This window comes from Aulonocara stuartgranti, assembly GCF_965226115.1.
Source record: "Aulonocara stuartgranti genome assembly, chromosome: 3".
Lineage (NCBI taxonomy): Eukaryota > Metazoa > Chordata > Actinopteri > Cichliformes > Cichlidae > Aulonocara > Aulonocara stuartgranti.
Window position 1 is genome coordinate 46222946 of NC_138941.1, and position 20359 is coordinate 46243304.

Genomic DNA, 20359 nt, shown 5'->3' on the forward strand with positions numbered 1-20359 from the left:
CCTCCCCGCTTTCCTCAGGCAGCGCTTCCTGTAGATGTCTTGGAGGGAGGGAAGCTCACCTCCAATTATCCGTTCAGAGCACCGCACTACTCGCTGGAGAGCTTTGCAGTTGTAGGCGGTGCTGTTGCCATACCAGGTGGTGATGCATCCAGTGAGGATGCTCTCAATGACACAGTGATAGAAGGTCCTGAGGATGCGGGGGCTCATGCCGAATCTTTTCAGTCTCCTGAGAAAGAAGAGGCGCTGCTGCGCCTTCTTCACTGTTTTGTTTGTGTGTACTGACCACGTAAGATCCTCAGCCAGATGTACGCCAAGGAACCGGAAGCTGCTCACTCTCTCCACAGCAGCGCCGCTGATGGTGATGGGGGTGTGTACTTCTCTGCACCTCCGGAAGTCCACTATCAACTCCTTTGTCTTTGCGACGTTGAGGGTGAGATGGTTGTCTTGACACCAGTGGGTCAGGGTGCTGACCTCCTCCCTGTAAGCCGTCTCATCACCGTTGGTGATAAGACCCAATAAACATTTGCAGCTGTGCAAACAGAGAGGTGCTCTTTCTGCACACCTGCATGCTCAGTACCTGGCTAACACAAAAAGCCTTGAAAAAATGAAAGGTGACAAACAAGGTGATGGTTTTTGATAGTGAGGAACATTCAGTGGATTCTTTTTCACTGAGGCAGTCTTTGTTTTTCAAGAGCAAAGCCTGTTTGAACACTTTTATGTGCAGCTAGTTTCTTGAAGGGCTGGCTGTACCCAGCGTGATCGTACACTTTATGAAGGTCAGTTTGAAAAAGCAACCCAAAGATGATCACAGTAGCTGAACTAACAGTTAGAACTTTAACCTGAATAGTCTGCTTGTTTTTTTCTGCTAGATCAGGTTTGTCAGACATAACCCCCGTGGGCCAGAACTGGCTGGACGAAGACTCCAATCCTCCAATCCAGTCATGCTACACCAAAGCAATTAGCTAATAGATAAACAATTAAAGGACAGAAAAAGGCACTGTTTTTTTTTTTTTTTACAATCTGCTATAGAAATTTCAGTCTTTTTTGGCAATGGGTCTAAACATAAATCATGTCACTATAGATTAATTTTGCTTTATGTCCCTGTATGTCATTGTGATTCAGCATGGCCTTCATTCAACCTGAGTTTGACGTTCCTGCTCTACAGGACAAGAATGCTCAGCACACACGCCCTGATTCTTTAGCATGTGATTGCAGAGCAAATTATCAGTCTTGCTTTCAGGCTTGCATCGAATGACAACATGTCAGGTGTGTGTTCAGACACACCTGTAATAAAAAAGCAAGACACAGGAATGTCTGAACTGGGGCGGTGTTGTCATTATTTTAATCATCTGGAAACAAAGCCTGTTGATGCGAACCTATAAACTGTTGTCATTACATAATGACGTGTTTGGCTTTTAATGCCAGTGTTTTTAATTGATCATGTTACAAAGTTAGGGCTAGTTAACCTGCATCTATAATGTTTAACCAACCTTTAATGAAATTACCCTAAGAAAAAAAAAAGATCAACACAGGACGCTATCTTTTCTTACCTGTTTTATTTTTAAATGTATTTTATCTGTATTTATTGGTGGGTATTTATTCATTTTAATTTCAGGATTATCTTTACTTCCTGGTCTTTATTTGTCTCATTTGTGTTTTAGCCCTGATTCATCCACATAAAGAAGCTCAGGCCAAGACAAAAGCGTGTGATGCCTGTTTTGTCAGTCCTCCATACTTGCGGTGTTGTGATTTTGTAAAACCCTCCCATTTACTATAACTCAGCTGACATTACTGACACACTGAGTTGAGCACCATCTGCTGGCCAAATTAAAAAAAAAATCTTACAGAATGATTATTACTCTCACAGCAACAAAAAAGTCTTTTGTAACTTTTCACCTGATTATTTCTCCTCTTCCCTTTTTTTGGTGATAAATAACACTTAAAGATTTAAATCTGTGAAATAAAACTAGGGTTAAAAAAAAATAAAAAAGGAGCAGGACAGAAGCAGAAGTTAAAAAAAAAGACATTTATTGGTCGGAGCTGAACTTTCGCTTCTGCTTCCACCAGGTCCAGCCTCTAGTAGCGAGTAGAAAGTCACTGAATAAGCACAAGGGTTTTCACACTTACTCGGTATGATTGAATGATGACAGAGAGGAGCGAATAACTAAGGGTGAGTAATTCCCCATGTTTTGAAAAATCCACTAGATTCTCTTACTAGTGTTTATGTGAGTGTCTTGCAATGAGTTCGTAATGGTTTCAAACTTTAATGTAGTGTCAGTCTGGTTCAAAGAAGACACAACATTAGGCATCCTTTAAATTAGTATAAATCGCAGTTTAGGGGAACAACCGAAGCTACTAAAGTCTCTAATACTTCACAGTGTTCACTAAAACAAAGTCTACAGAGGTAGCTTTCACAGCAGGGCTGTTGTGTTTCTGCATTGTTGACACGTTTCTTTTATTTTGCCGACTTTCTGGAATTTTTGTAGCGTGTCAAGGCCCCTGAAAAACAAAGAGTGTGGTTTCCTGTGTATATGTTGAGGTGTGTGTTGAAAAGCTAGTTCTCTGAATTTTACCTTTTAAAATGGACATTACCAGAGGCACTTTAGTTCCTCCTAACATACGGTTCAACTTCCTCAATGACTGAAGCAATAAAGAAAATCAGTATTTATGACGCTGCTGGCAGCAAATTGAACAGATGACCACATAACAAGGTAACACCTGACAGAAGTAAACATTTTTCAAAGGGGAACACATTCAAACTCCATGACGTGAAAGTCTTTAGCTAACACTTCTGCTCTTTGGGTACCAATTTTGGCATTTCAAGCCAAATAAACCCAGAAAAGTATTTATTTTACCTACTTCTTATTTGTATATGGGTAGGCATGTTGAATGAAGCAGTGCCACACTGAATGCCATTCACACACACGTTCACACACTGGTGGAGGCAAGCTACAGTTGTATAATAACAAAATAAATTTCCCTGCTGTCTTCATTTATATAATATTCTAGTGAAATATGGCACTGCACAGCTCTCCCACTCACGCGGAGATTGGAGACTCTGATCTGGATGACTGGGAAGTAAAAGGCTCTGGAGGTTTCGGACAAGTCTACAAGGCCAGACATCAAATGTGGTGCTGCGATGTGGCCGTTAAACTGCTCCACGATGACGATGGGTAAGTGGTTACCCAAACTGTTTTTAGATAATAACAAGAGTTGGATTTTACTGACGGGGGAATCCGACACACACAGGACCAGTTCATCCTTGCTGCGTGAAGTCAGAATGATGTGTAAAGGAAGCAGCCCATACGTCATTCCAGTCCTTGGGGTCTTTAAAGGTCATAGTCCCTCTTTTGGACCAGTAAAGCTTGGGCTGGTCATGGAGTTCATGGAGAGAGGATCACTTGCCAACCTGCAGGTAAACAACATACCTGATCCACTTAGATGAAGGCCAAAAGGCTTGACGAGTTATAGTGTCTCAAAATTTATTGGATAGATTGGCCTAAAATTTCCTAAACGAGCCCTTCTAAAATGCTGTACTGTTTTTTTCAACATGTAAACTACCTCTCCTTGGGTCAGGGAAATGTCATGTTTTAAGTTAAGGGCTTGTTTGGTTGAGCTTAGATATAAATTGTTTTTTTCAGTGTACAAGAATCATTGCCATCATGGTAACAAGTCATGTGCTTAAAGCTAGGAACCACTCATAAGAAGAAATCAATGTTAGTTAATAGTAAATAAATCTTGGTTTGATATTGTTTAGGTTCAGCTGAACAATACAACTCCCAATAATGATTATGGCAGTGTGGGTTATTTCATTACAAAAAGTCCATTACTGTCTTTTATCCATATGGACAGGAGAGTAGACAAGGGGACTTTGTAGCTAACCCTAGCACTCGCTAATTATGCATACTGTAACTTCAAGTCTTAAAAGTAGAGCATTATAACATGGAAGTCTATTGGGATTCACCTTTAGGGAAATCCACACATATTTGTGACTCAGTTTACGGTCAGTAGTTCAGACTTTATCAGTATGTCTGGTTACAAAATAATTAGCTTTACCTTAGCTGATGCTAACATGCTAAATTATCATGTCAGTTGCAATCATATAGACATTGTGTCTTTAAGCTCAACCTCAAAGAGCCTTTAGGGTGGCTCTAGACTAATATTGATTGTTCTCTTTCTTGAAATTGTTATAAGGATTAAAGGTTAGGCCGGTTTTCATTTGTAACATCTTTAAACAACAAAGCAGCTGAACTGGAAGAGTCCAGTTACAAATACCTGGGTTTAAATTGAGAAATTATGTATGAGTAGGAGATTATACTGAGCTAGATGAGAAAAATGTAAGACAAGAGATTGTCAAAGTGTAAAGCCAAAATGATCTGCCCTTACTCTAACAGAGAACTTTACAAGGACCCCCGCCCTGGCCACTGGCCTTCAGACTGACCCACCAGGTGGCCCTAGGTATAAACTTCCTCCACAATCTCTCTCCTGCTCTGCTGCACCTGGACCTAAAGCCGAGCAACGTGCTGCTGGACTCCTTTCTGAATGCCAAGGTGATTGTTTAGACTTTAAAATGGTGCTCTGCTGATTTAGAAGTAATTATTTTCTATAAATTTTGGAAGGAAAAATACAAACAGCTGCGTTTTCTTCTTCACATTGAAAACTCAAACCTTTGAATCACCAGCAGAGGTCTTATATTAGGGTGACCATATTTTGATTTCCAAAAAAGGGGACACTTGGCCCAGTCATAAAGAAATTTAATAATACTATTTGCTTAAAGAAAATTGTATTTTCTCTAATGCTTTCCATCTGACTTTGAGCCCCACTCTTTAGCCTAACCACAATGACATCATGGTGTTTACCACAAAAGGCTTTGCACAACTGTAAACAGACTTTAATGCGTAAAACTGGTGGAGTTTCCTCTTGGAAGAGTCCCAAACCTCATCCAACTGTATTTACTGTGACTGAATCAGAGACGTTATGAGAAACAGGACTTCCAAAGTATCTTGAGTAAAGATGTTGGCAGGATTGTTCGCGATGGAGAGCATCCACCCAGACAACTGAATACTTGTCAATCACAAGCCGTTAGCCAACAATTCTTTATTTGATAAATCTCCTTTGGTACCAACCAAGTTGACCTTGTGTTCATCTGTTGATGATTAAATTTAGGTCCTTTTCAAGCTTTGAAGAGACAAAGCATGAAATGGACACGTTTATTACATGTTTGAGTGTTTTATTGGTGACTCTACAAATACAATAATGATAGCCAGAGTCTAGACTACCTCTTACCCTGTGACAGCGGCAATAGGTCCAACTTTCTCAACGAAGCTAAATTTTGATGATTTTGGTGAATAGATGGGTTTATTTTTTAATATGTTAGCAGATATTAGATTGATTTGAATAAAGGGTTTTAAATCCATTTCTTACTATTGTTAGCTTAATATTGAGACCACTTGACTACTTTATTATGAAGCACACCTGTAATAATTGGGTTATTAAAAGGTTTTTGGTGAATAAAAATGGTTTAAAATTAGCTTACATATGATTTTATTACTACTATTATTTTTTCTAATTAATAATATCCTCTAACACTCTTAATACATCTAAAGACATTTAAAAACATTTGTTCTGTGATGTGTTTATAAAATTAAAATGTAAGATTTTCAGAAAGTTGGCCAATATAATTAATTTTGGGGGGTTTTTACAAAGTAGTTTTACTTCAGCATTTCACATGGATTTTTTGCTTTGTCATTTCAGGGGTTACTCAAGTGCAACTTACATACTCCACAAGTCATGAATGTAATTTTAAATAATTATCCATGACTGTTTTCATGGATAACATCAAAGACCGGAAAGATTGCAGTAAAATGAGATAGATAACAGTTTGAGCAGTTTCTTTTAAGGTGTCTTTAATAAAGCAGTAATATTTTTAATACAATGCACTGTAGGTTTGTGTAAAATACAGTATTTTTGTCCAAACAAACTGCCTGATTGTCTTCTCCTTCCCTCTGTTTCCGTCTAGCTTACAGATTTCGGCCTTGCCAAGTTTTCCCAAAGTGTCACACGGAAATCTAAGAAGTACAGCGATGAAGAAGAAGGGGGAACTATCAGCTACATGCCCCCAGAGGCATTTAGCATCTCATACAACCCAACTCGGGCATCTGATATCTACAGGTAAAAGAGTCAATTTTTCCTTTGATATTTAGGAATTAGTACCAATGCCAAATTTCACCTTCACACTCATCTTAAAACATTAGATGGTGAACTTTGCATTCTAATCCACAGCCATTAACCACAGGCTCATTGCTGGTGGGTAAATAAAAATACGAGTGGTAACACACGAGGTTAACAGGTTCCAGGGAACTTGGCTGAGGAATAATGTATTGTAATTGTAATCATGTGACTTCCTCATTTGACGAACTGCAGCCAGTTGCTTAACTCCTCCCTCTGTAATCTGGTCGTGTTGTTGTTACTGATGTCATGGAGCAGACTGACAAACTGATAGCCAAACTCGACAATGACTGCAGATATACATTATTATAATTGCTGTGTTTGATTTTCTCCATCTCTCTTTCAGCTATGGTATACTGTTGTGGTCCATTGTCACAGGAAAAGAACCATATCCACGTAGGTAGCTTCCATAATCTTCCCCCTCCTTGGCTCAAAAACAGTTTCTATCCTTATTTGACTCTGAGCTTCACATGATTGAATGCATATTGACAGAGCCCCCTTTATAGCCAGTGTTTTTGATTCTAACTGGCAGCAAACTGAAGCCACATAGTGGAAATTCACCATGTGTAACCAGAAGATAGAATAACTAAACTAAAGACTCCACTGACTGTTTTTAGACAATGAACCAACAGTCAAACAGAAAGTTTGACGGTCTGTGATCAGCATAGAGTCTTAGGCTACGTTCACAATGCAGGCGAAAGCGCATCAAATCGACTTTTTTGACCCTATGCGACACATATCCGATCATGGTATGACAGTTTGAACAGAACAAATCTGATATTTTCAAATCCGACCTGGGTCACTTTCGTATGTGGTACTGAATCCGATACATATCTGATGTTTTAGAAAGCGACTGCTGTTTGAATGGTCATCATCATCAAACAGACAAAAAAAATCGGATTTGATCAAAAAATAGGAATTGAGCATTAAGACTTGCAGTGTGAACGTAGCATAACAGATGGCAGTTACTCCCAGTCTAAAAAGTGAAGCCCAGTTGGCCATCATAGAACCACTGGTTGCTAGGGAAAAATGTGTATTTCGCAAAATTGGTGGATCCTGAATGTTTCTGTTAGTGAGTGAAATCAGTTGCAAAGAAAGTTCAGCTGTGATTGCCTTGATTGCTGGCAGATTGCAATAATTTCCTTTAGTTTTTCATGTTAAATTTTTTGTTCAGGAATTTTTAGTAAAACTTGTGTCTCAGCTCTGTATCACAACATCATAACAAGTATGTCTGTGCAGGTTCTCAGTCATCCAGATCATCATAGTCTAAAACATGCAGCTTTTACTTTGTAAGCAAACCTTCTCCAATCTCGCTTTGTGTCGCACTTCAGTTACAGCTCTGAGAGCAGCGGGACAGTGTTTGTAGATAAATCTGTCGCTTCCATTCAAACTATGCAGCAATATTCTTCTTCTTAAGTGATTTGTAGGATGGCATTGGCAGTCGTGGTCCTCCAAGATACCCTCTCTCACATAGAGTGCAGCATCTCATTTGGTGTTTTCGTCACCAAATGTCACCTTAATCTCACACCTCTAAGTGGCTCACTGTTAACAGTACATGGTTAGCAATCACATGTCTGCAAAACTGAAGTGAAGTCATGCTTTTTGCCACTCAATAAGCTTAAGTGCTAACACTTATGTTATAGCATAAGTGTTATGCTACCCTGGAAGAGGGCAGAGAGTGTCCCATAATAGTAAGGTAAATTTAGCAAACCAAAAAACACTTTACTTTTAGTCCTTTGTTCATATGAAGCTATTTGTTAGAGAAAATTTAAACACATCACTTCAAAATAATCATCAGTGCAGAAACGTAAAATGTTGATGCTCTCCTGACGCACACATCCCTCTGATGCAGATGCATTGTCCAGCATAGTTCGTCTCCGCATCCCGCAGGGAGACCGTCCATCGCTGGACGAGATCCGTTGTTTGGCTGCAGGGCGTGCCGGGTTAGCAAGACTAATGGAGCTCATGCAGAAATGCTGGGAGGCTAAACCTGCTCAAAGACCCACTTCTCATGGTAAGAAAACTGGGTGGGATGGTTGTCTTAGAGCCTGAGGTGGGTCTCTACTGACTCTGCAAAGGCTTAAATCTGAAGGTCCTTTTGTCATCAGGGTCCCTCAGATTTTTAATGATGTGCCTGAGGAGATGAGGCTTGCAGAATCAGTGAAACAGTTTTATAAACTTCCTTTTATGTCATGCGGTCTTTCTGTTCACCCTTTTTATTGCTTTTTAAATTTCTTATGTGTATTATCTGTTTTTATGCTATTTTATACTTAATGCAGTAAAGTAGTTTTTGAACCACAGAGGTTGAACATTAGCATTATTCTTAAAGCATCTAGCATAGCTGGAGACTCTTGTTATTGATTAGAACAGGACTAAGCAAAGAAATGGAGATTTTATTTCTATAACACATTTTAAACCAAAGTGCTTTACATGCACACAAACCCCAGCTTCCTTAAGAAGCTCAAATTTGGGTAAATTTGATTATAAATTTGTGAATTCAGTTCATTATTTGGCTAATAAATAACAGCATAACTTTTAGTTTTAAACGGGTGGACTAATAAATTTGTTAAGGACAGTATTTACTTTATATTTCACATTTTTAATTGCTGAAGAAATCTTTCAAACCAGGTTATCTAAACTCTAAAGAAAACCAGAGCAGCTTGGCTGGCCCTAATGTTTTGTCTTCACACCCTCTGCAGTGTGCACAATTGTGACAGAAGAGCTGTATAAGATGCACAAACGTGCAATTATTGACGCCGTTCATGGAGTGCTGAAGAAACTGGTGAGGGACAAACCTCTTGTTTTCATAGACATAAGTAATTTTGTTACTATGTGAAACTTTGACATGACGCAGCATATTTTTTTGTTTTTTCTTAACCTCCTAGGACCTGGCGTCCACATATGTGGACATCACATTTTGGGTTATTTAGACCAAAATACTCAATTTTGCTCTAGAAGGGCCTGATATCCACTGACGAGGACGTTATACTGCTACTGTTCTATCAACATTTTAAACAAATATCCTCATATGTGGCTCTGATTTTTCATAAAAACAAAAATAAGGTTAAAAAAAAAATCTGGTAATTCTTTGTTTTTACATTCATTGGGCCCCAATATGCCCAAATATCAAAGAGAAATTAAAAATGCATGCAGTGGAAGAGTTCGGGTCTTAGGAGGTTAATTTACGTCACGGACTGATTTTTTGTTTCTTTTCCTCTTTCCAGGACCAAACGGAAACAGAGGAAATGACTGAGCAGTTTGAGAGGTTTTCTATTGCTCAGTCTGCAGGTCTGTTTTACCATAATCAGCGTATATTAGATTCTGTGATATTGTTTTGTATGTTTCGCACCATGTTTAACACCACACATTTAAAGCGTACTTGTGAATACATTACAACTTGGTTATTTAATAGGTGTCACAGCAAGAAGAGCAATACGCCCTGGTTCAGATATTTATACCAATATCTGAAGCCAATAAGCATATTTTTGATTGAGTGCATTAAAGAAAAAGTCTACAATATTTGAAAATGCACTCATTACATTTTTTCTTGTCTGTTGCTATGTCAGATTAGAGACTCAAGTCAATGCAAAGATAAGCTAATTTCTCACTTAGTGTCTAAAACATGATTTTTTCTAAAGCTTCCACTTAAAGTTTCTACGGAGCCCCACAGGGGACATGGGAGAAAAAAAATTAAGACGGACTTTTGCGAGATCTTGCAAAACTAACTCGGGATCTCGCAAAAGTTTTGCGAGATCTTGCAAAACAAACTCGGGATCTCGCAAAACCTTTGCGAGATCTCGCAAAAGTTGAATTCCAACAATGGCGGCAGCTACTTAGTTGTAATATTATTCTTTCTGGGTCACAAAATAAACTTTTAAGATCTTTTGAGGCGTGAATGTAGTTGTGTAAACGTCAGATATCTGCTTGGTTTACAAGACATCACATATTTGCAAAAGTGCTCCGACGTTTTCGGAGATCTGACACCCACCATCTCGAAGCTAACGGGAGGTCGAGACGTACTACAGCTGGGAGGAACACCGCTTTCCCGGCACATCGTGCCTCGACCTCCCGGTCGGCTTCGAGCTGGCGGCTAAAACTTTTGCGAGAGCTCGCAAATTTTGCGAGATCCCGAGTTTATTTTGCGAGATCTTGCAAAACATTTGCGAGATCCCGACTTAGTTTTGCGAGATCTCGCAAAACTTTTGCGTGATCTCGCAAAACTTTTGCGAGATCTTGCAAAAGTCCGTCTTAATTTTTTTTCTTCCATGTCCCCTGCGGGGCTCCGTAAGTTTCTGTGTGAAACAGAGCAAAAAAACAAAACAAAAAACCAACAGATTTGTCAAAACCAAACTTCGCTACAGCTTTCATGTTCTTCTAATTGTCATCAACATGTAGCAGTGTGAACTCTATTTGTCTTTCCGGCTAGAAAATGAACTGATGCTACAGAACTACAAAAGAAAACTACAATAAAAGCTTGTTTTATCTATATAATAACAATAATAACAATAGCAGTATATTTTTTGCAGTGAGCACCATAGTGAAACCTGCAAACATTTGTGAAGATGTCCCTACAGGGCGCCCGCCCATTCAGGTGAGCAGAGAGAGCCACGTTTGCTTCAGTTCAACGCTGACAAATTATATATAGTTGTCAGAAAGGATTAGCTCCAAACACCATGTAGGTTTGAAATTATAAACCAACCATCAGTGTTGTAGTCAGAATGAGCTGAGTGGCAAAAAACAACATTCAAATACTCAAAATGTGCTCTATGCCATTTCTTTCCCTTTTGTCATGAATTGGCCAATACAGTATTGTTTCAACACTGCGCTTCTTCAGTCACGGGGAAATACTGTGTGCATCACTTCCTACTGCACTAGGGGAATTTTCAAAGAGGAATCCTGAACACAGCAAATGTAAAATAAGCACGACAACCTAAGCATTACATGTACAAGTCATGGAAACCCATGCATGGGGCTCCTTGTGCACAGGTTTTGTGCTGACGGTAATGCCAGAGGAGGTTTGCAACTTTTAGACTCAGTGACCCCGCTCTGTAACGCTACGTGGTCTGAGGTACTCTGGTTCTTAAACACAGGGGATTGTTGACTAACTGGGAGGCAAGAAACTTCATAACCTGACTTGTTGCAACGATGGCGTCCTGTTAACAGCACCACACTGTAATTCAGTGAGGTCTTCAGAATGATCCACTCTTTCACATATGTTTGTAAAGGCAGACTTTATGGCCAGAGGCAGGACTTTATATACCTGCGCACATGAGACTGAAAGCACCTGAATTCAAAGATTAAGAGGTGAAGACCGATACTGTTGTCCACTATATTTAATTTTAAAATTAAGGACATGTGTGTTCTGTCCTGTCTTCCTCCCTTCACCCACAACCGGTCGCAGCAGATGGCCGCATGGTCCATGCACCTGGTTCTGCCCGAGGTTTCTTCCTGTTAAAAGGGAGTTTTTCCTTTCCACTGTCACCATGTGCTTGGTTGTAAGGAGTTGTCTGATGGCTGGGTTTTTCTTTGGATTATTTTAGGGTTTTTTCCTTACAACAGGGGTGTCGAACTCCAGGCCTTGAGGGCCGGTGTCCTGCAGGTTTTAGATCTCACCCAGGGTCAACACACCTGAATCAAATTATTAGTTCATTACCAGGCCTCTGGAGAACTTCAAGACATGTCGAGGAGGTAATTTAGCCATTTAAATCAGCTGTGATGGATCAAGGACACATCTAAAACCTGCCGGACAGCGGCCCTTGAGGCCTGGAGTTCCCACACCCCCTGGTTTAAGAAGCCATCAACCTGGAAAAATCCCTTAGTGACTATGGTTGCTCCCCTCCCCATAACAGACTGATAGACTTTCACTTCAGGTTACATTTTTATTAGAATCATAAAGCATACTTTTCTTGAAGGACTAACTAATGATTAATATCTAGAACTGCTGGTCTAGTGGTTTTTTACATTAAGGTTCACATTGGGCCATCACTGAACAAAAAAAAAAATCAAAAATACCCCTTCAACATATTGTAATTCAAGTGGTCTGAATGGTAACTAGACTTCTGCAATACATTGTGGTTTAAATTTCATAATAGAAAATAGTCCATATAGGAAGTAAGACCAAGTGGTGCAATCATCTAAGTAGAGGACTTTCATATGGGGGGGATGGAAATGGACTCTTACGTTAAGCCAAAATGTAACGCTGACTATGAATCACATACATGTAATCATAGTTGTGTAATGAGAGGGGCGTAGATGTAGATCTGTCTACCACACATTTAATTATATTGTTTCACTTAAAAAAAACAAGAAAAAACTAAAGTTTAAAACATTACAGTAAGTGTAGATGCTTTCCAAGATGTGGATTTTATAGATTTACTCATAAAAGAAAAACGTTAATCTTGTTTGTACATTTTTAGCATATCTTGTGAAAGAACGACAATCGTGAGAGACTTTTAGTGGAAAGCATGTGTGTTTTTAGTACCATTATTAGTATCAGTGTTACTTATCTTGAGCCCTAATCCAAGGGAAGTTACACTGCGGTAAAGCTCATCAGCCACTGTCGTCACAGTTTTACACACTGTCACTACACCAAAGCCACAGGAAGCATCTAAATAATTTTCACTACACTCGGATCCCATTGAGACCCTGTAAGAACTGTGAGAAAATGAGGCCGGTAAAGATTGTTTATCCTCACTTTATTCCACATTCTTCATCTTTGCTGTAACTTGCAACAGAGCAATTCTTTTATTTCCTTTTCTTACAGGAAGTGGCTGGCAGTTGGCCTGCAAATCAAAGAGACAACACTAGAGTCAAAGGTAAGAAGGAAGTTGTTGCTGAAGCAGAACAGAAACGGTTGACTGAAGGGGGAACCGTTTGTTGTAGTCAAATAAAGTGCCTGTTGTGGCTTCATGTCTGAAGATAAATGTGTTGCCTTCCAGAATCACCTTCACATCGAACTGCCAATGTGTCTCAGGTGGACCAACCCCACTCAGCAGGCTATAAAATGAAACCATCCTCTGTTCAGCCCATTCAGTCGCAGCCCCCGTCAGCTCCATCGAGGAAGCCGCAAAATAGATCATCGAAAAACATTTGCCCACCTTTTAAGCAAAACCATTTCTCTCAGTACCAGGTGTGTGTGTTCGTTGTTTTTCACCGACTTAAAGACTTTTTCCACAATGAGCAGGTCTAATGTTTTTCAATTAAAAGAGCTTGAATATACTAATTAACTTCATAAGTTAACCTAATTCAAAATTTACCAGTTCACCAGCAGAGACGGGCAGTAACATGTTAAAAGAAGTATGTTACTGTAATCCAATTACTTTTTTCAAGTAACAAGTAAAGGGATTATTATTGCAAAAAAAGTAATTGAGTTACTGTTACTTTCCCATAAGCACGCTGTGTTAGTGCGTTACTAAAAATTCAATTGTATATGATGGATTATGCAGAAAAAAAGAATTGGACTGAAAGGACCATTGCTTTGTTACATATTCAAGTTTTGTATCATGTTTTTAAAAAGTAATGAAGTTACTAATTACTTGCAGAAACTAAGTAATTTGTAAAGTAACTGGATGACTTTCTTGGAGAATTAATCTGTAATTAGTAACTAATTACTATTTTCAAGTAACTTGACCAGCACTGGTCACCAGTGACCTGGCAAGGGTTATGTTCATGTCTACCCTTTTTTCCTATATGGTACACCCAGTCTGGAATCTCAGATGGCCAAATGCATGTATAATATGTGATTTAATGAATGTGTGTGAATGTTAGATAGTAAGGAAAAAAGCGGTTGTATGGATGGCTGTGAATGAGGCATGTTGTATAAAGCGCTTTGGGTCCTTCAGTACAGTAGAAAAACAATATATGAGAACTGGTCCACTTTCCATAACTATTTTATGAAGATCTGCTTGTTTAGCATGCAGCTACATAACCCAAATGTTTCTTGCATGTTGTGCCTCATAAATGTTAAAATGTGTCAAAATAAAAGCAATTCTAGTAAAAATATATGTAGGCAGTAGTTAAAAACCCGAAAAGAGCAAACTTCTCCAAAGCTCTGCTGACTCAGTAACTACAGAGCTCCAAACATCATCTGGCACTAATATCAGCACGAACATATACAACAGGAGCTTCATAGCATGTGTTTCCATGTCTGAGCAGGTCCTGTAGGTGGTATGTGAAGGTGTCCCATTACTTTTGTCCACAGAGGGCCAAAATCTTCAGTTAGATTTGAGCTTCAGTCATCAATTCTTGTGCTAAGAAATGTTTTGATAAAAAAAAAAGATTAAAAGGTTTACTGCATGATACACAATTTTTAGCCACGAGATGAAACATGGTACGCTCCATTCCAGCTTCATGTTCAAATTTTTACTTTAACTTTGTATCATTTACAGTTCACAGCGGTGTCTGTGGCTCAGGAGGTAGAGCAGGTCGTCTACCAATCGGACAGTTGGTGTTTTGATCTCAGGCTTCTGTTGGTTGCATGTAGAAGTATGTTTGAGCAAAATACTGACCCCCGATGTATCCACTGAACAATGAATGTATGAATATTAGGTTAAAAACACTTAGAACGTAGGAAAAAAGTGCGTGTGTGTAAATGACTGAATCAGGTTTGTAGTAAGAAAGTGCTTTGAGGGTTCAGTGGGGTTACTGTATTAGGGACATCGGCTCTCAGTGACATCATAGAGGTCCAAAAGTAGAAAAACTGAAAAACAAAAAGAGCTGTCTGAAGCTAAGAAAACCAAATGAAATGTTTCCAAAATAGTTCTTAGCAAAGACAAAAAAAGACTGAATTTTAAGTGCTGGAAAATGAATGTAAACATTTTTGTTCAATCTTACAGCGGCTCAAACTAACATGATTTTCTTTTATTCTGAACCGCTTTAAACAAATATTCTTCTTCTTTTCTCTGCAGCGTCAGTCCTCCAGCCCTGGTAATTTCTGCTATCCTGCCACACCTAGAATCAACATGCACTTCTGCAACGTAGTTGGATTACAACTTGGTGACAACAACACCATGCACATCTGCGCCACAGATCCTTTAGAGCGGAAGAGGCACCCAACAGCACCATCTGCCGTTAACGTCCCTCTGCCACACTTGAGAGGCTGGGGGAACAAGGCTGGAGGAGTTGGCTGAGTGTGTTGTCTAATCTTCCCTCTTTCTTTTTAACTTCTCAAATTTGAGATCATATTTAAGGGGTTTTTTTTGCATGTTTTTTTTTTTAATCTGTTGTAGTGGATTTTTATATCTGGACAGGTTTCTGAAAAAGCTTTTTGTTTTCTATTATTTTCTGTATTTATTCTGTTTATTTTGTTTGAAATGCTGAAACCAGTGAAAAAAACATCACACCTTTCTTTTGCACTGTCAGCAGTAGAATTATGGGCCAAGTCTGGTCATATGGTTGATGCTTTTTCACCTACTGTGGTCAACAAATATCCAAAGACACAGTGCCAGGAAATCATCTTAAGCCAGAAATTGCCTTAACGGCAGACTGACTGTTAATCACAACAAGTCAATATGTGTTATAAAACCAAACGTAGGATTTGCATTAATGCACAGGTCTTCGACTCCAGGCCTCAAGGGCCGGTGTCCTGCAGGTTTTAGATGTGTCCTTGATCCAACACAGCTGATTTAATTGGCTAAATTACCTCCTCATCATGTCTTGAAGTTCTCCAGAGGCCTGGTAATAAACTAATCATTTGATTCAGGTGTGTTGACCCAGGGTGAGATCTGAAACCTGCAGGACACCAGCCCTTGAGGCCTGGAGTTTGACACCCCTGCAATAATCCATGGATACGGGTGGGACTTCTTTGGCTTGTCAAGGAGGTTAAAATTAAACACATGCCTTTCAGCATATACTGTTTGTATTACTGTATTTTTCGGACCATAAGGTGCACCGGATTACAAGGCACACTGTTGATGAATGGGTCTGTTTTCATACTAAGGTGCACCGGAATATAAGGCGCATTAGGCAAAACAAAATCAGATCAAACTTTACTCAACTCATTCTTCTTGTTTCCCCCACTTCCGTACCATTGATTCATTAATGTTGAATTCTGTTGCAGCTGCTCTATTCCCGTGTTTTTGCAGCATAATAATGACTAACTTCGTGTTGTGGATGTATTATGTCAGCTGTTCTCGTGACTGAAATTTGGTCCATTGACAGCATCAGGAACCCTCACATTAACTTTTATCGAGTGGAAAAAAGTTAGCGTTCACCCTCCAGCTTCATTGTGTTTATGCTATGCTAACATAGCTGCGTCGCTCGTAGCGCATCATTATATAGCTAGCCAAACTTCAGCAACCCTACAAACATCACTGCTGTTTAGTATACGGTATGTGCAAAAACCTGGTTTGTACTGTATTTGTATGTTTGCTTACACATGCTGTTTTGTTGGCGCATTAAGTGCAGCCGAGATGTTAAAAAATAAAGGAGCTGCATTAAAATTGGCCCATTATGGACTGTCCAACCTCCATATTTTAAGAGGGCAGCTTTGCAGCGTTCACAGTTGAAAATAATCTTTATTTATCTTAAACTGTGCCTTGGTGGAGACCGCCCATTTTAGCAAATCTCCCCTTAGCAAGGTTTGAATAGCAGGTGGGTCACATTGGGGATATCCACTCTCTTGTTAAATCAAAGAGTGATTTTTAAGTTGAAACTTTTCTCTCACAGTGATAAACTGCATGTACAGTGTCCTCATTATTTAATTTTTTCTATACACATGCTTTTCCTTCATTACATGATAATCAGTTAGATTAAAGTGTCACCTTAACTTAAATTTCAATCAAGAATTTGTTTTTGTTTCTTGCCCAAGAAACACATTTTTCATTGCGCAGAAGCATGATGTAGCTTCAATGAAGTGCTGGAACAATGCTGTGTGAAATATTTATTTGGTACGGTTGTGTTGTATGTGTACAATGTTCTCATATTAGGATGGTTTTTATCTGAACTTTACCACTTTTTGAAATCATCCTAATGTGTATCTGATTTATTTTAAATGATGGGTAGGTGATGTCCAGAAACTGGACTTTTTAAGAAACAGGACGCAAAAAACATTTCTTTTTTGCCTTCTATATGTTGTAATTTCAGATTTTTATCTCAAAACTTACAGTTAAATGTCTCAAATTTTCTACGTATTCAAAAGTTTGAATTTTGAGATAATAACTTGAAATGTTAAACCTTATGTTCAGCCTTAATTTTTTTTCCTGTGAATTTTGTGAAAGAAAAAGGAAAAAATCTGATGTTGCTTTAAAGAAAAATCTGACAATTTAATAAAAAGTTCATTTATACTAAGAAGTTATTGGTGTTGTATTTCCTTTACATTTTTTATGTTTTGTTATCTGCTCTTTTCTTATTTCAGACACCAACATAAGCAAGTTCTTGAATGATGCAGGTAAGGTAATTTTTAAGCTATCAGTCAGAAAGTTGTATAAGTATTTCATTTTTATATTGCTTTGAGTAATGTCTCTGCAGAGGATTTTTAGGTCCACCTTGAGAAAAATGAAAGTATTCCTCCAAAAGTTGATTCTGTTAAACCTGAGATGTTGAACATACTGAACAGAGACCAGAACTGCTACAGGGTCCAGTACAGTCATGTGGATGGCTTTGCAAAATGTGAAAGTTACAAAAGAAGGCACAGATTCGGGAGTTTTCACTATATTTTCATCTGAACTGCTAACTTAATCTTATCTATAAAAAAACATCTCCAACACCTTGTGTTAACTTTAACATTTATTATAGAATAAAATCAAGGCAATAAGCAGCTGGTTCTTTCTATGTGATTTTATATAAGCTGCACTGATAACAGTAGCTTTTCTTTACAATGTGGAAAACAGAAGCCCCAAAATTGCATTTATTTTTCTTAAGACACATCAGGTATGTCATTAGAATAATTTATTAAGCATTTTAAACAGTTAAAGAATCCACTAAGACTTTAATATGTGTTTATTTTAGGTTATTATTTATTTTGTTTTACCATGCTTAACAAATTCATTAGACCACTTGTCATAAAACAAGAACAGTGAAAACCTGTTTAAAACACATATTATTTTGTTATTTATCCAGCAAGGGAAAAAAAAATTATGTTTATACCCAAATTTGAGCGAACACAGCGGGCTTACATATGAGAGGAGTCAGAAATGAATCAACCACTAAAACTAACGTTTCTCTTAATAAACATGAGTAAATAACTATAATTCTAATCAAAAAAATAAGAATCTGCTTCACTATTTTTTTACAGCTTTTATTTGGTTGGTAAAATAGTGCATTGGAAAATTTATAGATGACAACAATAATTGTATGTCATGGTCCTGGTCTGTGACTTTTGATTCTTGTATATTTTATATTCTGAGGTTAAGATTCTGTCCCTATATTTTGGTTATTATAGTTGTAATCCCTCCGTTTATACTGGTATCTTAAGTCTTAGTTTTGTATTTCTGTTATCATTTCTGTTACCATGTTACCATGCCTCCCCTGTCTGTAGGGGGCACTGCTGTTTTTTTTGTTCAGTGATTCAGCCCAATCACTGATGTATAGCCATGTCTTTTGTAATCTACATCAGTAATTGTACTTTAGCTGTGGTGGTGTTTTTATGAATGTTCCCTGTCACATTTTCTGTGTTTGTCTTTAACTTTGAAGAGTTTATCTCCCTTTTGGAACCAAAGTCTTCACTTCATGTTGTTTTTGTACTCCAGACACGACTCTCTAAAGTGCTAACACAGGCCTCTGCTGTGCACCGGGACGTTGACACTAATAGGTTGTGAAGGTCCAGTGTGAACTCAGCAGGCTCCTGGCAATGGTTTCATTTTCTACTGCCAGCCCTCCATCTGTCACCGAATCCACCGCTGAGAGGTGCACTGTCGCTGTGCGCACTGTGCGTCAGAGGGAACGACGAATACAGACAGAAATTCATGTATAATTTATGACTTTTACAAAAAAAGCTGCAGTTTTCATGACTGAACACCTTTTCTATGTGAGAAAAGTACCTGCATTTTTTATGGGCATAGTAAAACTCTCAATAGTACAATATCTCTTACCTTCAGGACAGCTCTTGGGACAAACAGCAGGGAGGCCTGCTATTTTCAGAACAACCTTCTGTTTGTACAGAGCGATTTATAGAGCATATGTAAAGTGTGATAGAGGGTGTTTGGGGGCCACAATTGTGTCAGCATTTAACTAAGGACATATGTGGTAAGCAAAATGCAGCCTTTGTGAAGAAAAGGGAAACAGTATGTTCATTAAATAAACGGAAGAACGGTTAACAAGCTTGTATGGGCCTCTGTTTATTTGAATAATAATTATGGATAATTATGGATATTATAACTGGAAAGCTAAACGAGTTGATGTAGTCTACCTGTAACTTCTAAATAAAAAAGTAAGCTTATCAGTTTCACAGCTTCCTTTGAGTCACATCAGTATTTTTTTTCTGTAACTCAAGCTAGCTGTAGCTAGCTGCTCTAAGGCCTCACCTGTGCTAATTCGAGTCACTGAGCTGGACATCTCAATGTCTACTTTTGGAGTATTTTTTTATGGAAATATCTGACTCATAGCTTGGTATGCATCACTTTCACTTCTGGTATTATATAGAATACATATTATTATATGGCTATATAGCACTAATTAGCATATGCCTGAGTGAAAGCTACAATCTCTATGGTCCTTGATTCAAAAACTTGTTTTAGCAGTAAGAACTTAAAGATCTGTACAATTGGCCATTATATTTTTCATCCATTCTGTTGCAGATTTGTGCTTTCAATTGTTTTTAGATGAGCCAGTTTGAGGCTAGCTTTAGCTGTCAGACAGATAGCCTCACATTTGACTTGAGGGTAATTTGGTATACAGAGGAGTTCATGGCCGTGTGAGTGACTGCACGGTGCCCTGGTTGAATAAAAGAATGAAGTCAGTGTTAGCCAATGAGTGTGCTGTTTCTCAGTCAAATATGCGTATTGCTCACATCCCATTTCAAAACACAAAGAACATTGAAAAGCTTCAGACTGGATTTTCACAAAACATCTAATCTTTGTATGTCTGCTAGCTAGCAAGCTTGCATACTGCTAACTTTGCCCAAATTTGTCAATCCTCTTTATTATAGCAGTCTGTATACTTAAGACAACAATGAAGTGCTACACTGAACATTTTA

The 20359-nt window shown here is 38.5% G+C and overlaps 1 protein-coding gene across 1 annotated transcript; it reads left to right on the plus strand.

Annotated features, from left to right (window-relative positions):
* Positions 1–2095: 2095 nt before the first annotated feature.
* Positions 2096–19510, plus strand: ripk3 (receptor-interacting serine-threonine kinase 3). Its single transcript, XM_082527696.1, has 14 exons — positions 2096–2170; positions 3010–3173; positions 3250–3415; positions 4395–4550; positions 6020–6171; positions 6575–6624; positions 8081–8242; positions 8928–9010; positions 9453–9516; positions 10755–10819; positions 12992–13043; positions 13167–13357; positions 15135–17614; positions 18915–19510. Exons 2-13 carry the CDS (start codon positions 3016–3018, stop codon positions 15354–15356), a joined length of 1521 nt encoding a protein of 506 aa, XP_082383822.1. The 5' UTR covers positions 2096–2170; positions 3010–3015; the 3' UTR covers positions 15357–17614; positions 18915–19510.
* The last annotated feature ends 849 nt before the right edge of the window (positions 19511–20359 follow it).

Coding starts and splice junctions, on each gene's coding strand:
- ripk3 (XM_082527696.1), top strand. CDS start 3,016: ATGGCACTGCACAGCTCTCCCACTCACGCGGAGATTGGAGACTCTGAT. Junction 6,172..6,574: donor CGGGCATCTGATATCTACAG/GTAAAAGAGTCA, acceptor TCTCTCTTTCAG/CTATGGTATACTGTTGTGGT. Junction 13,044..13,166: donor AGACAACACTAGAGTCAAAG/GTAAGAAGGAAG, acceptor GTTGCCTTCCAG/AATCACCTTCACATCGAACT.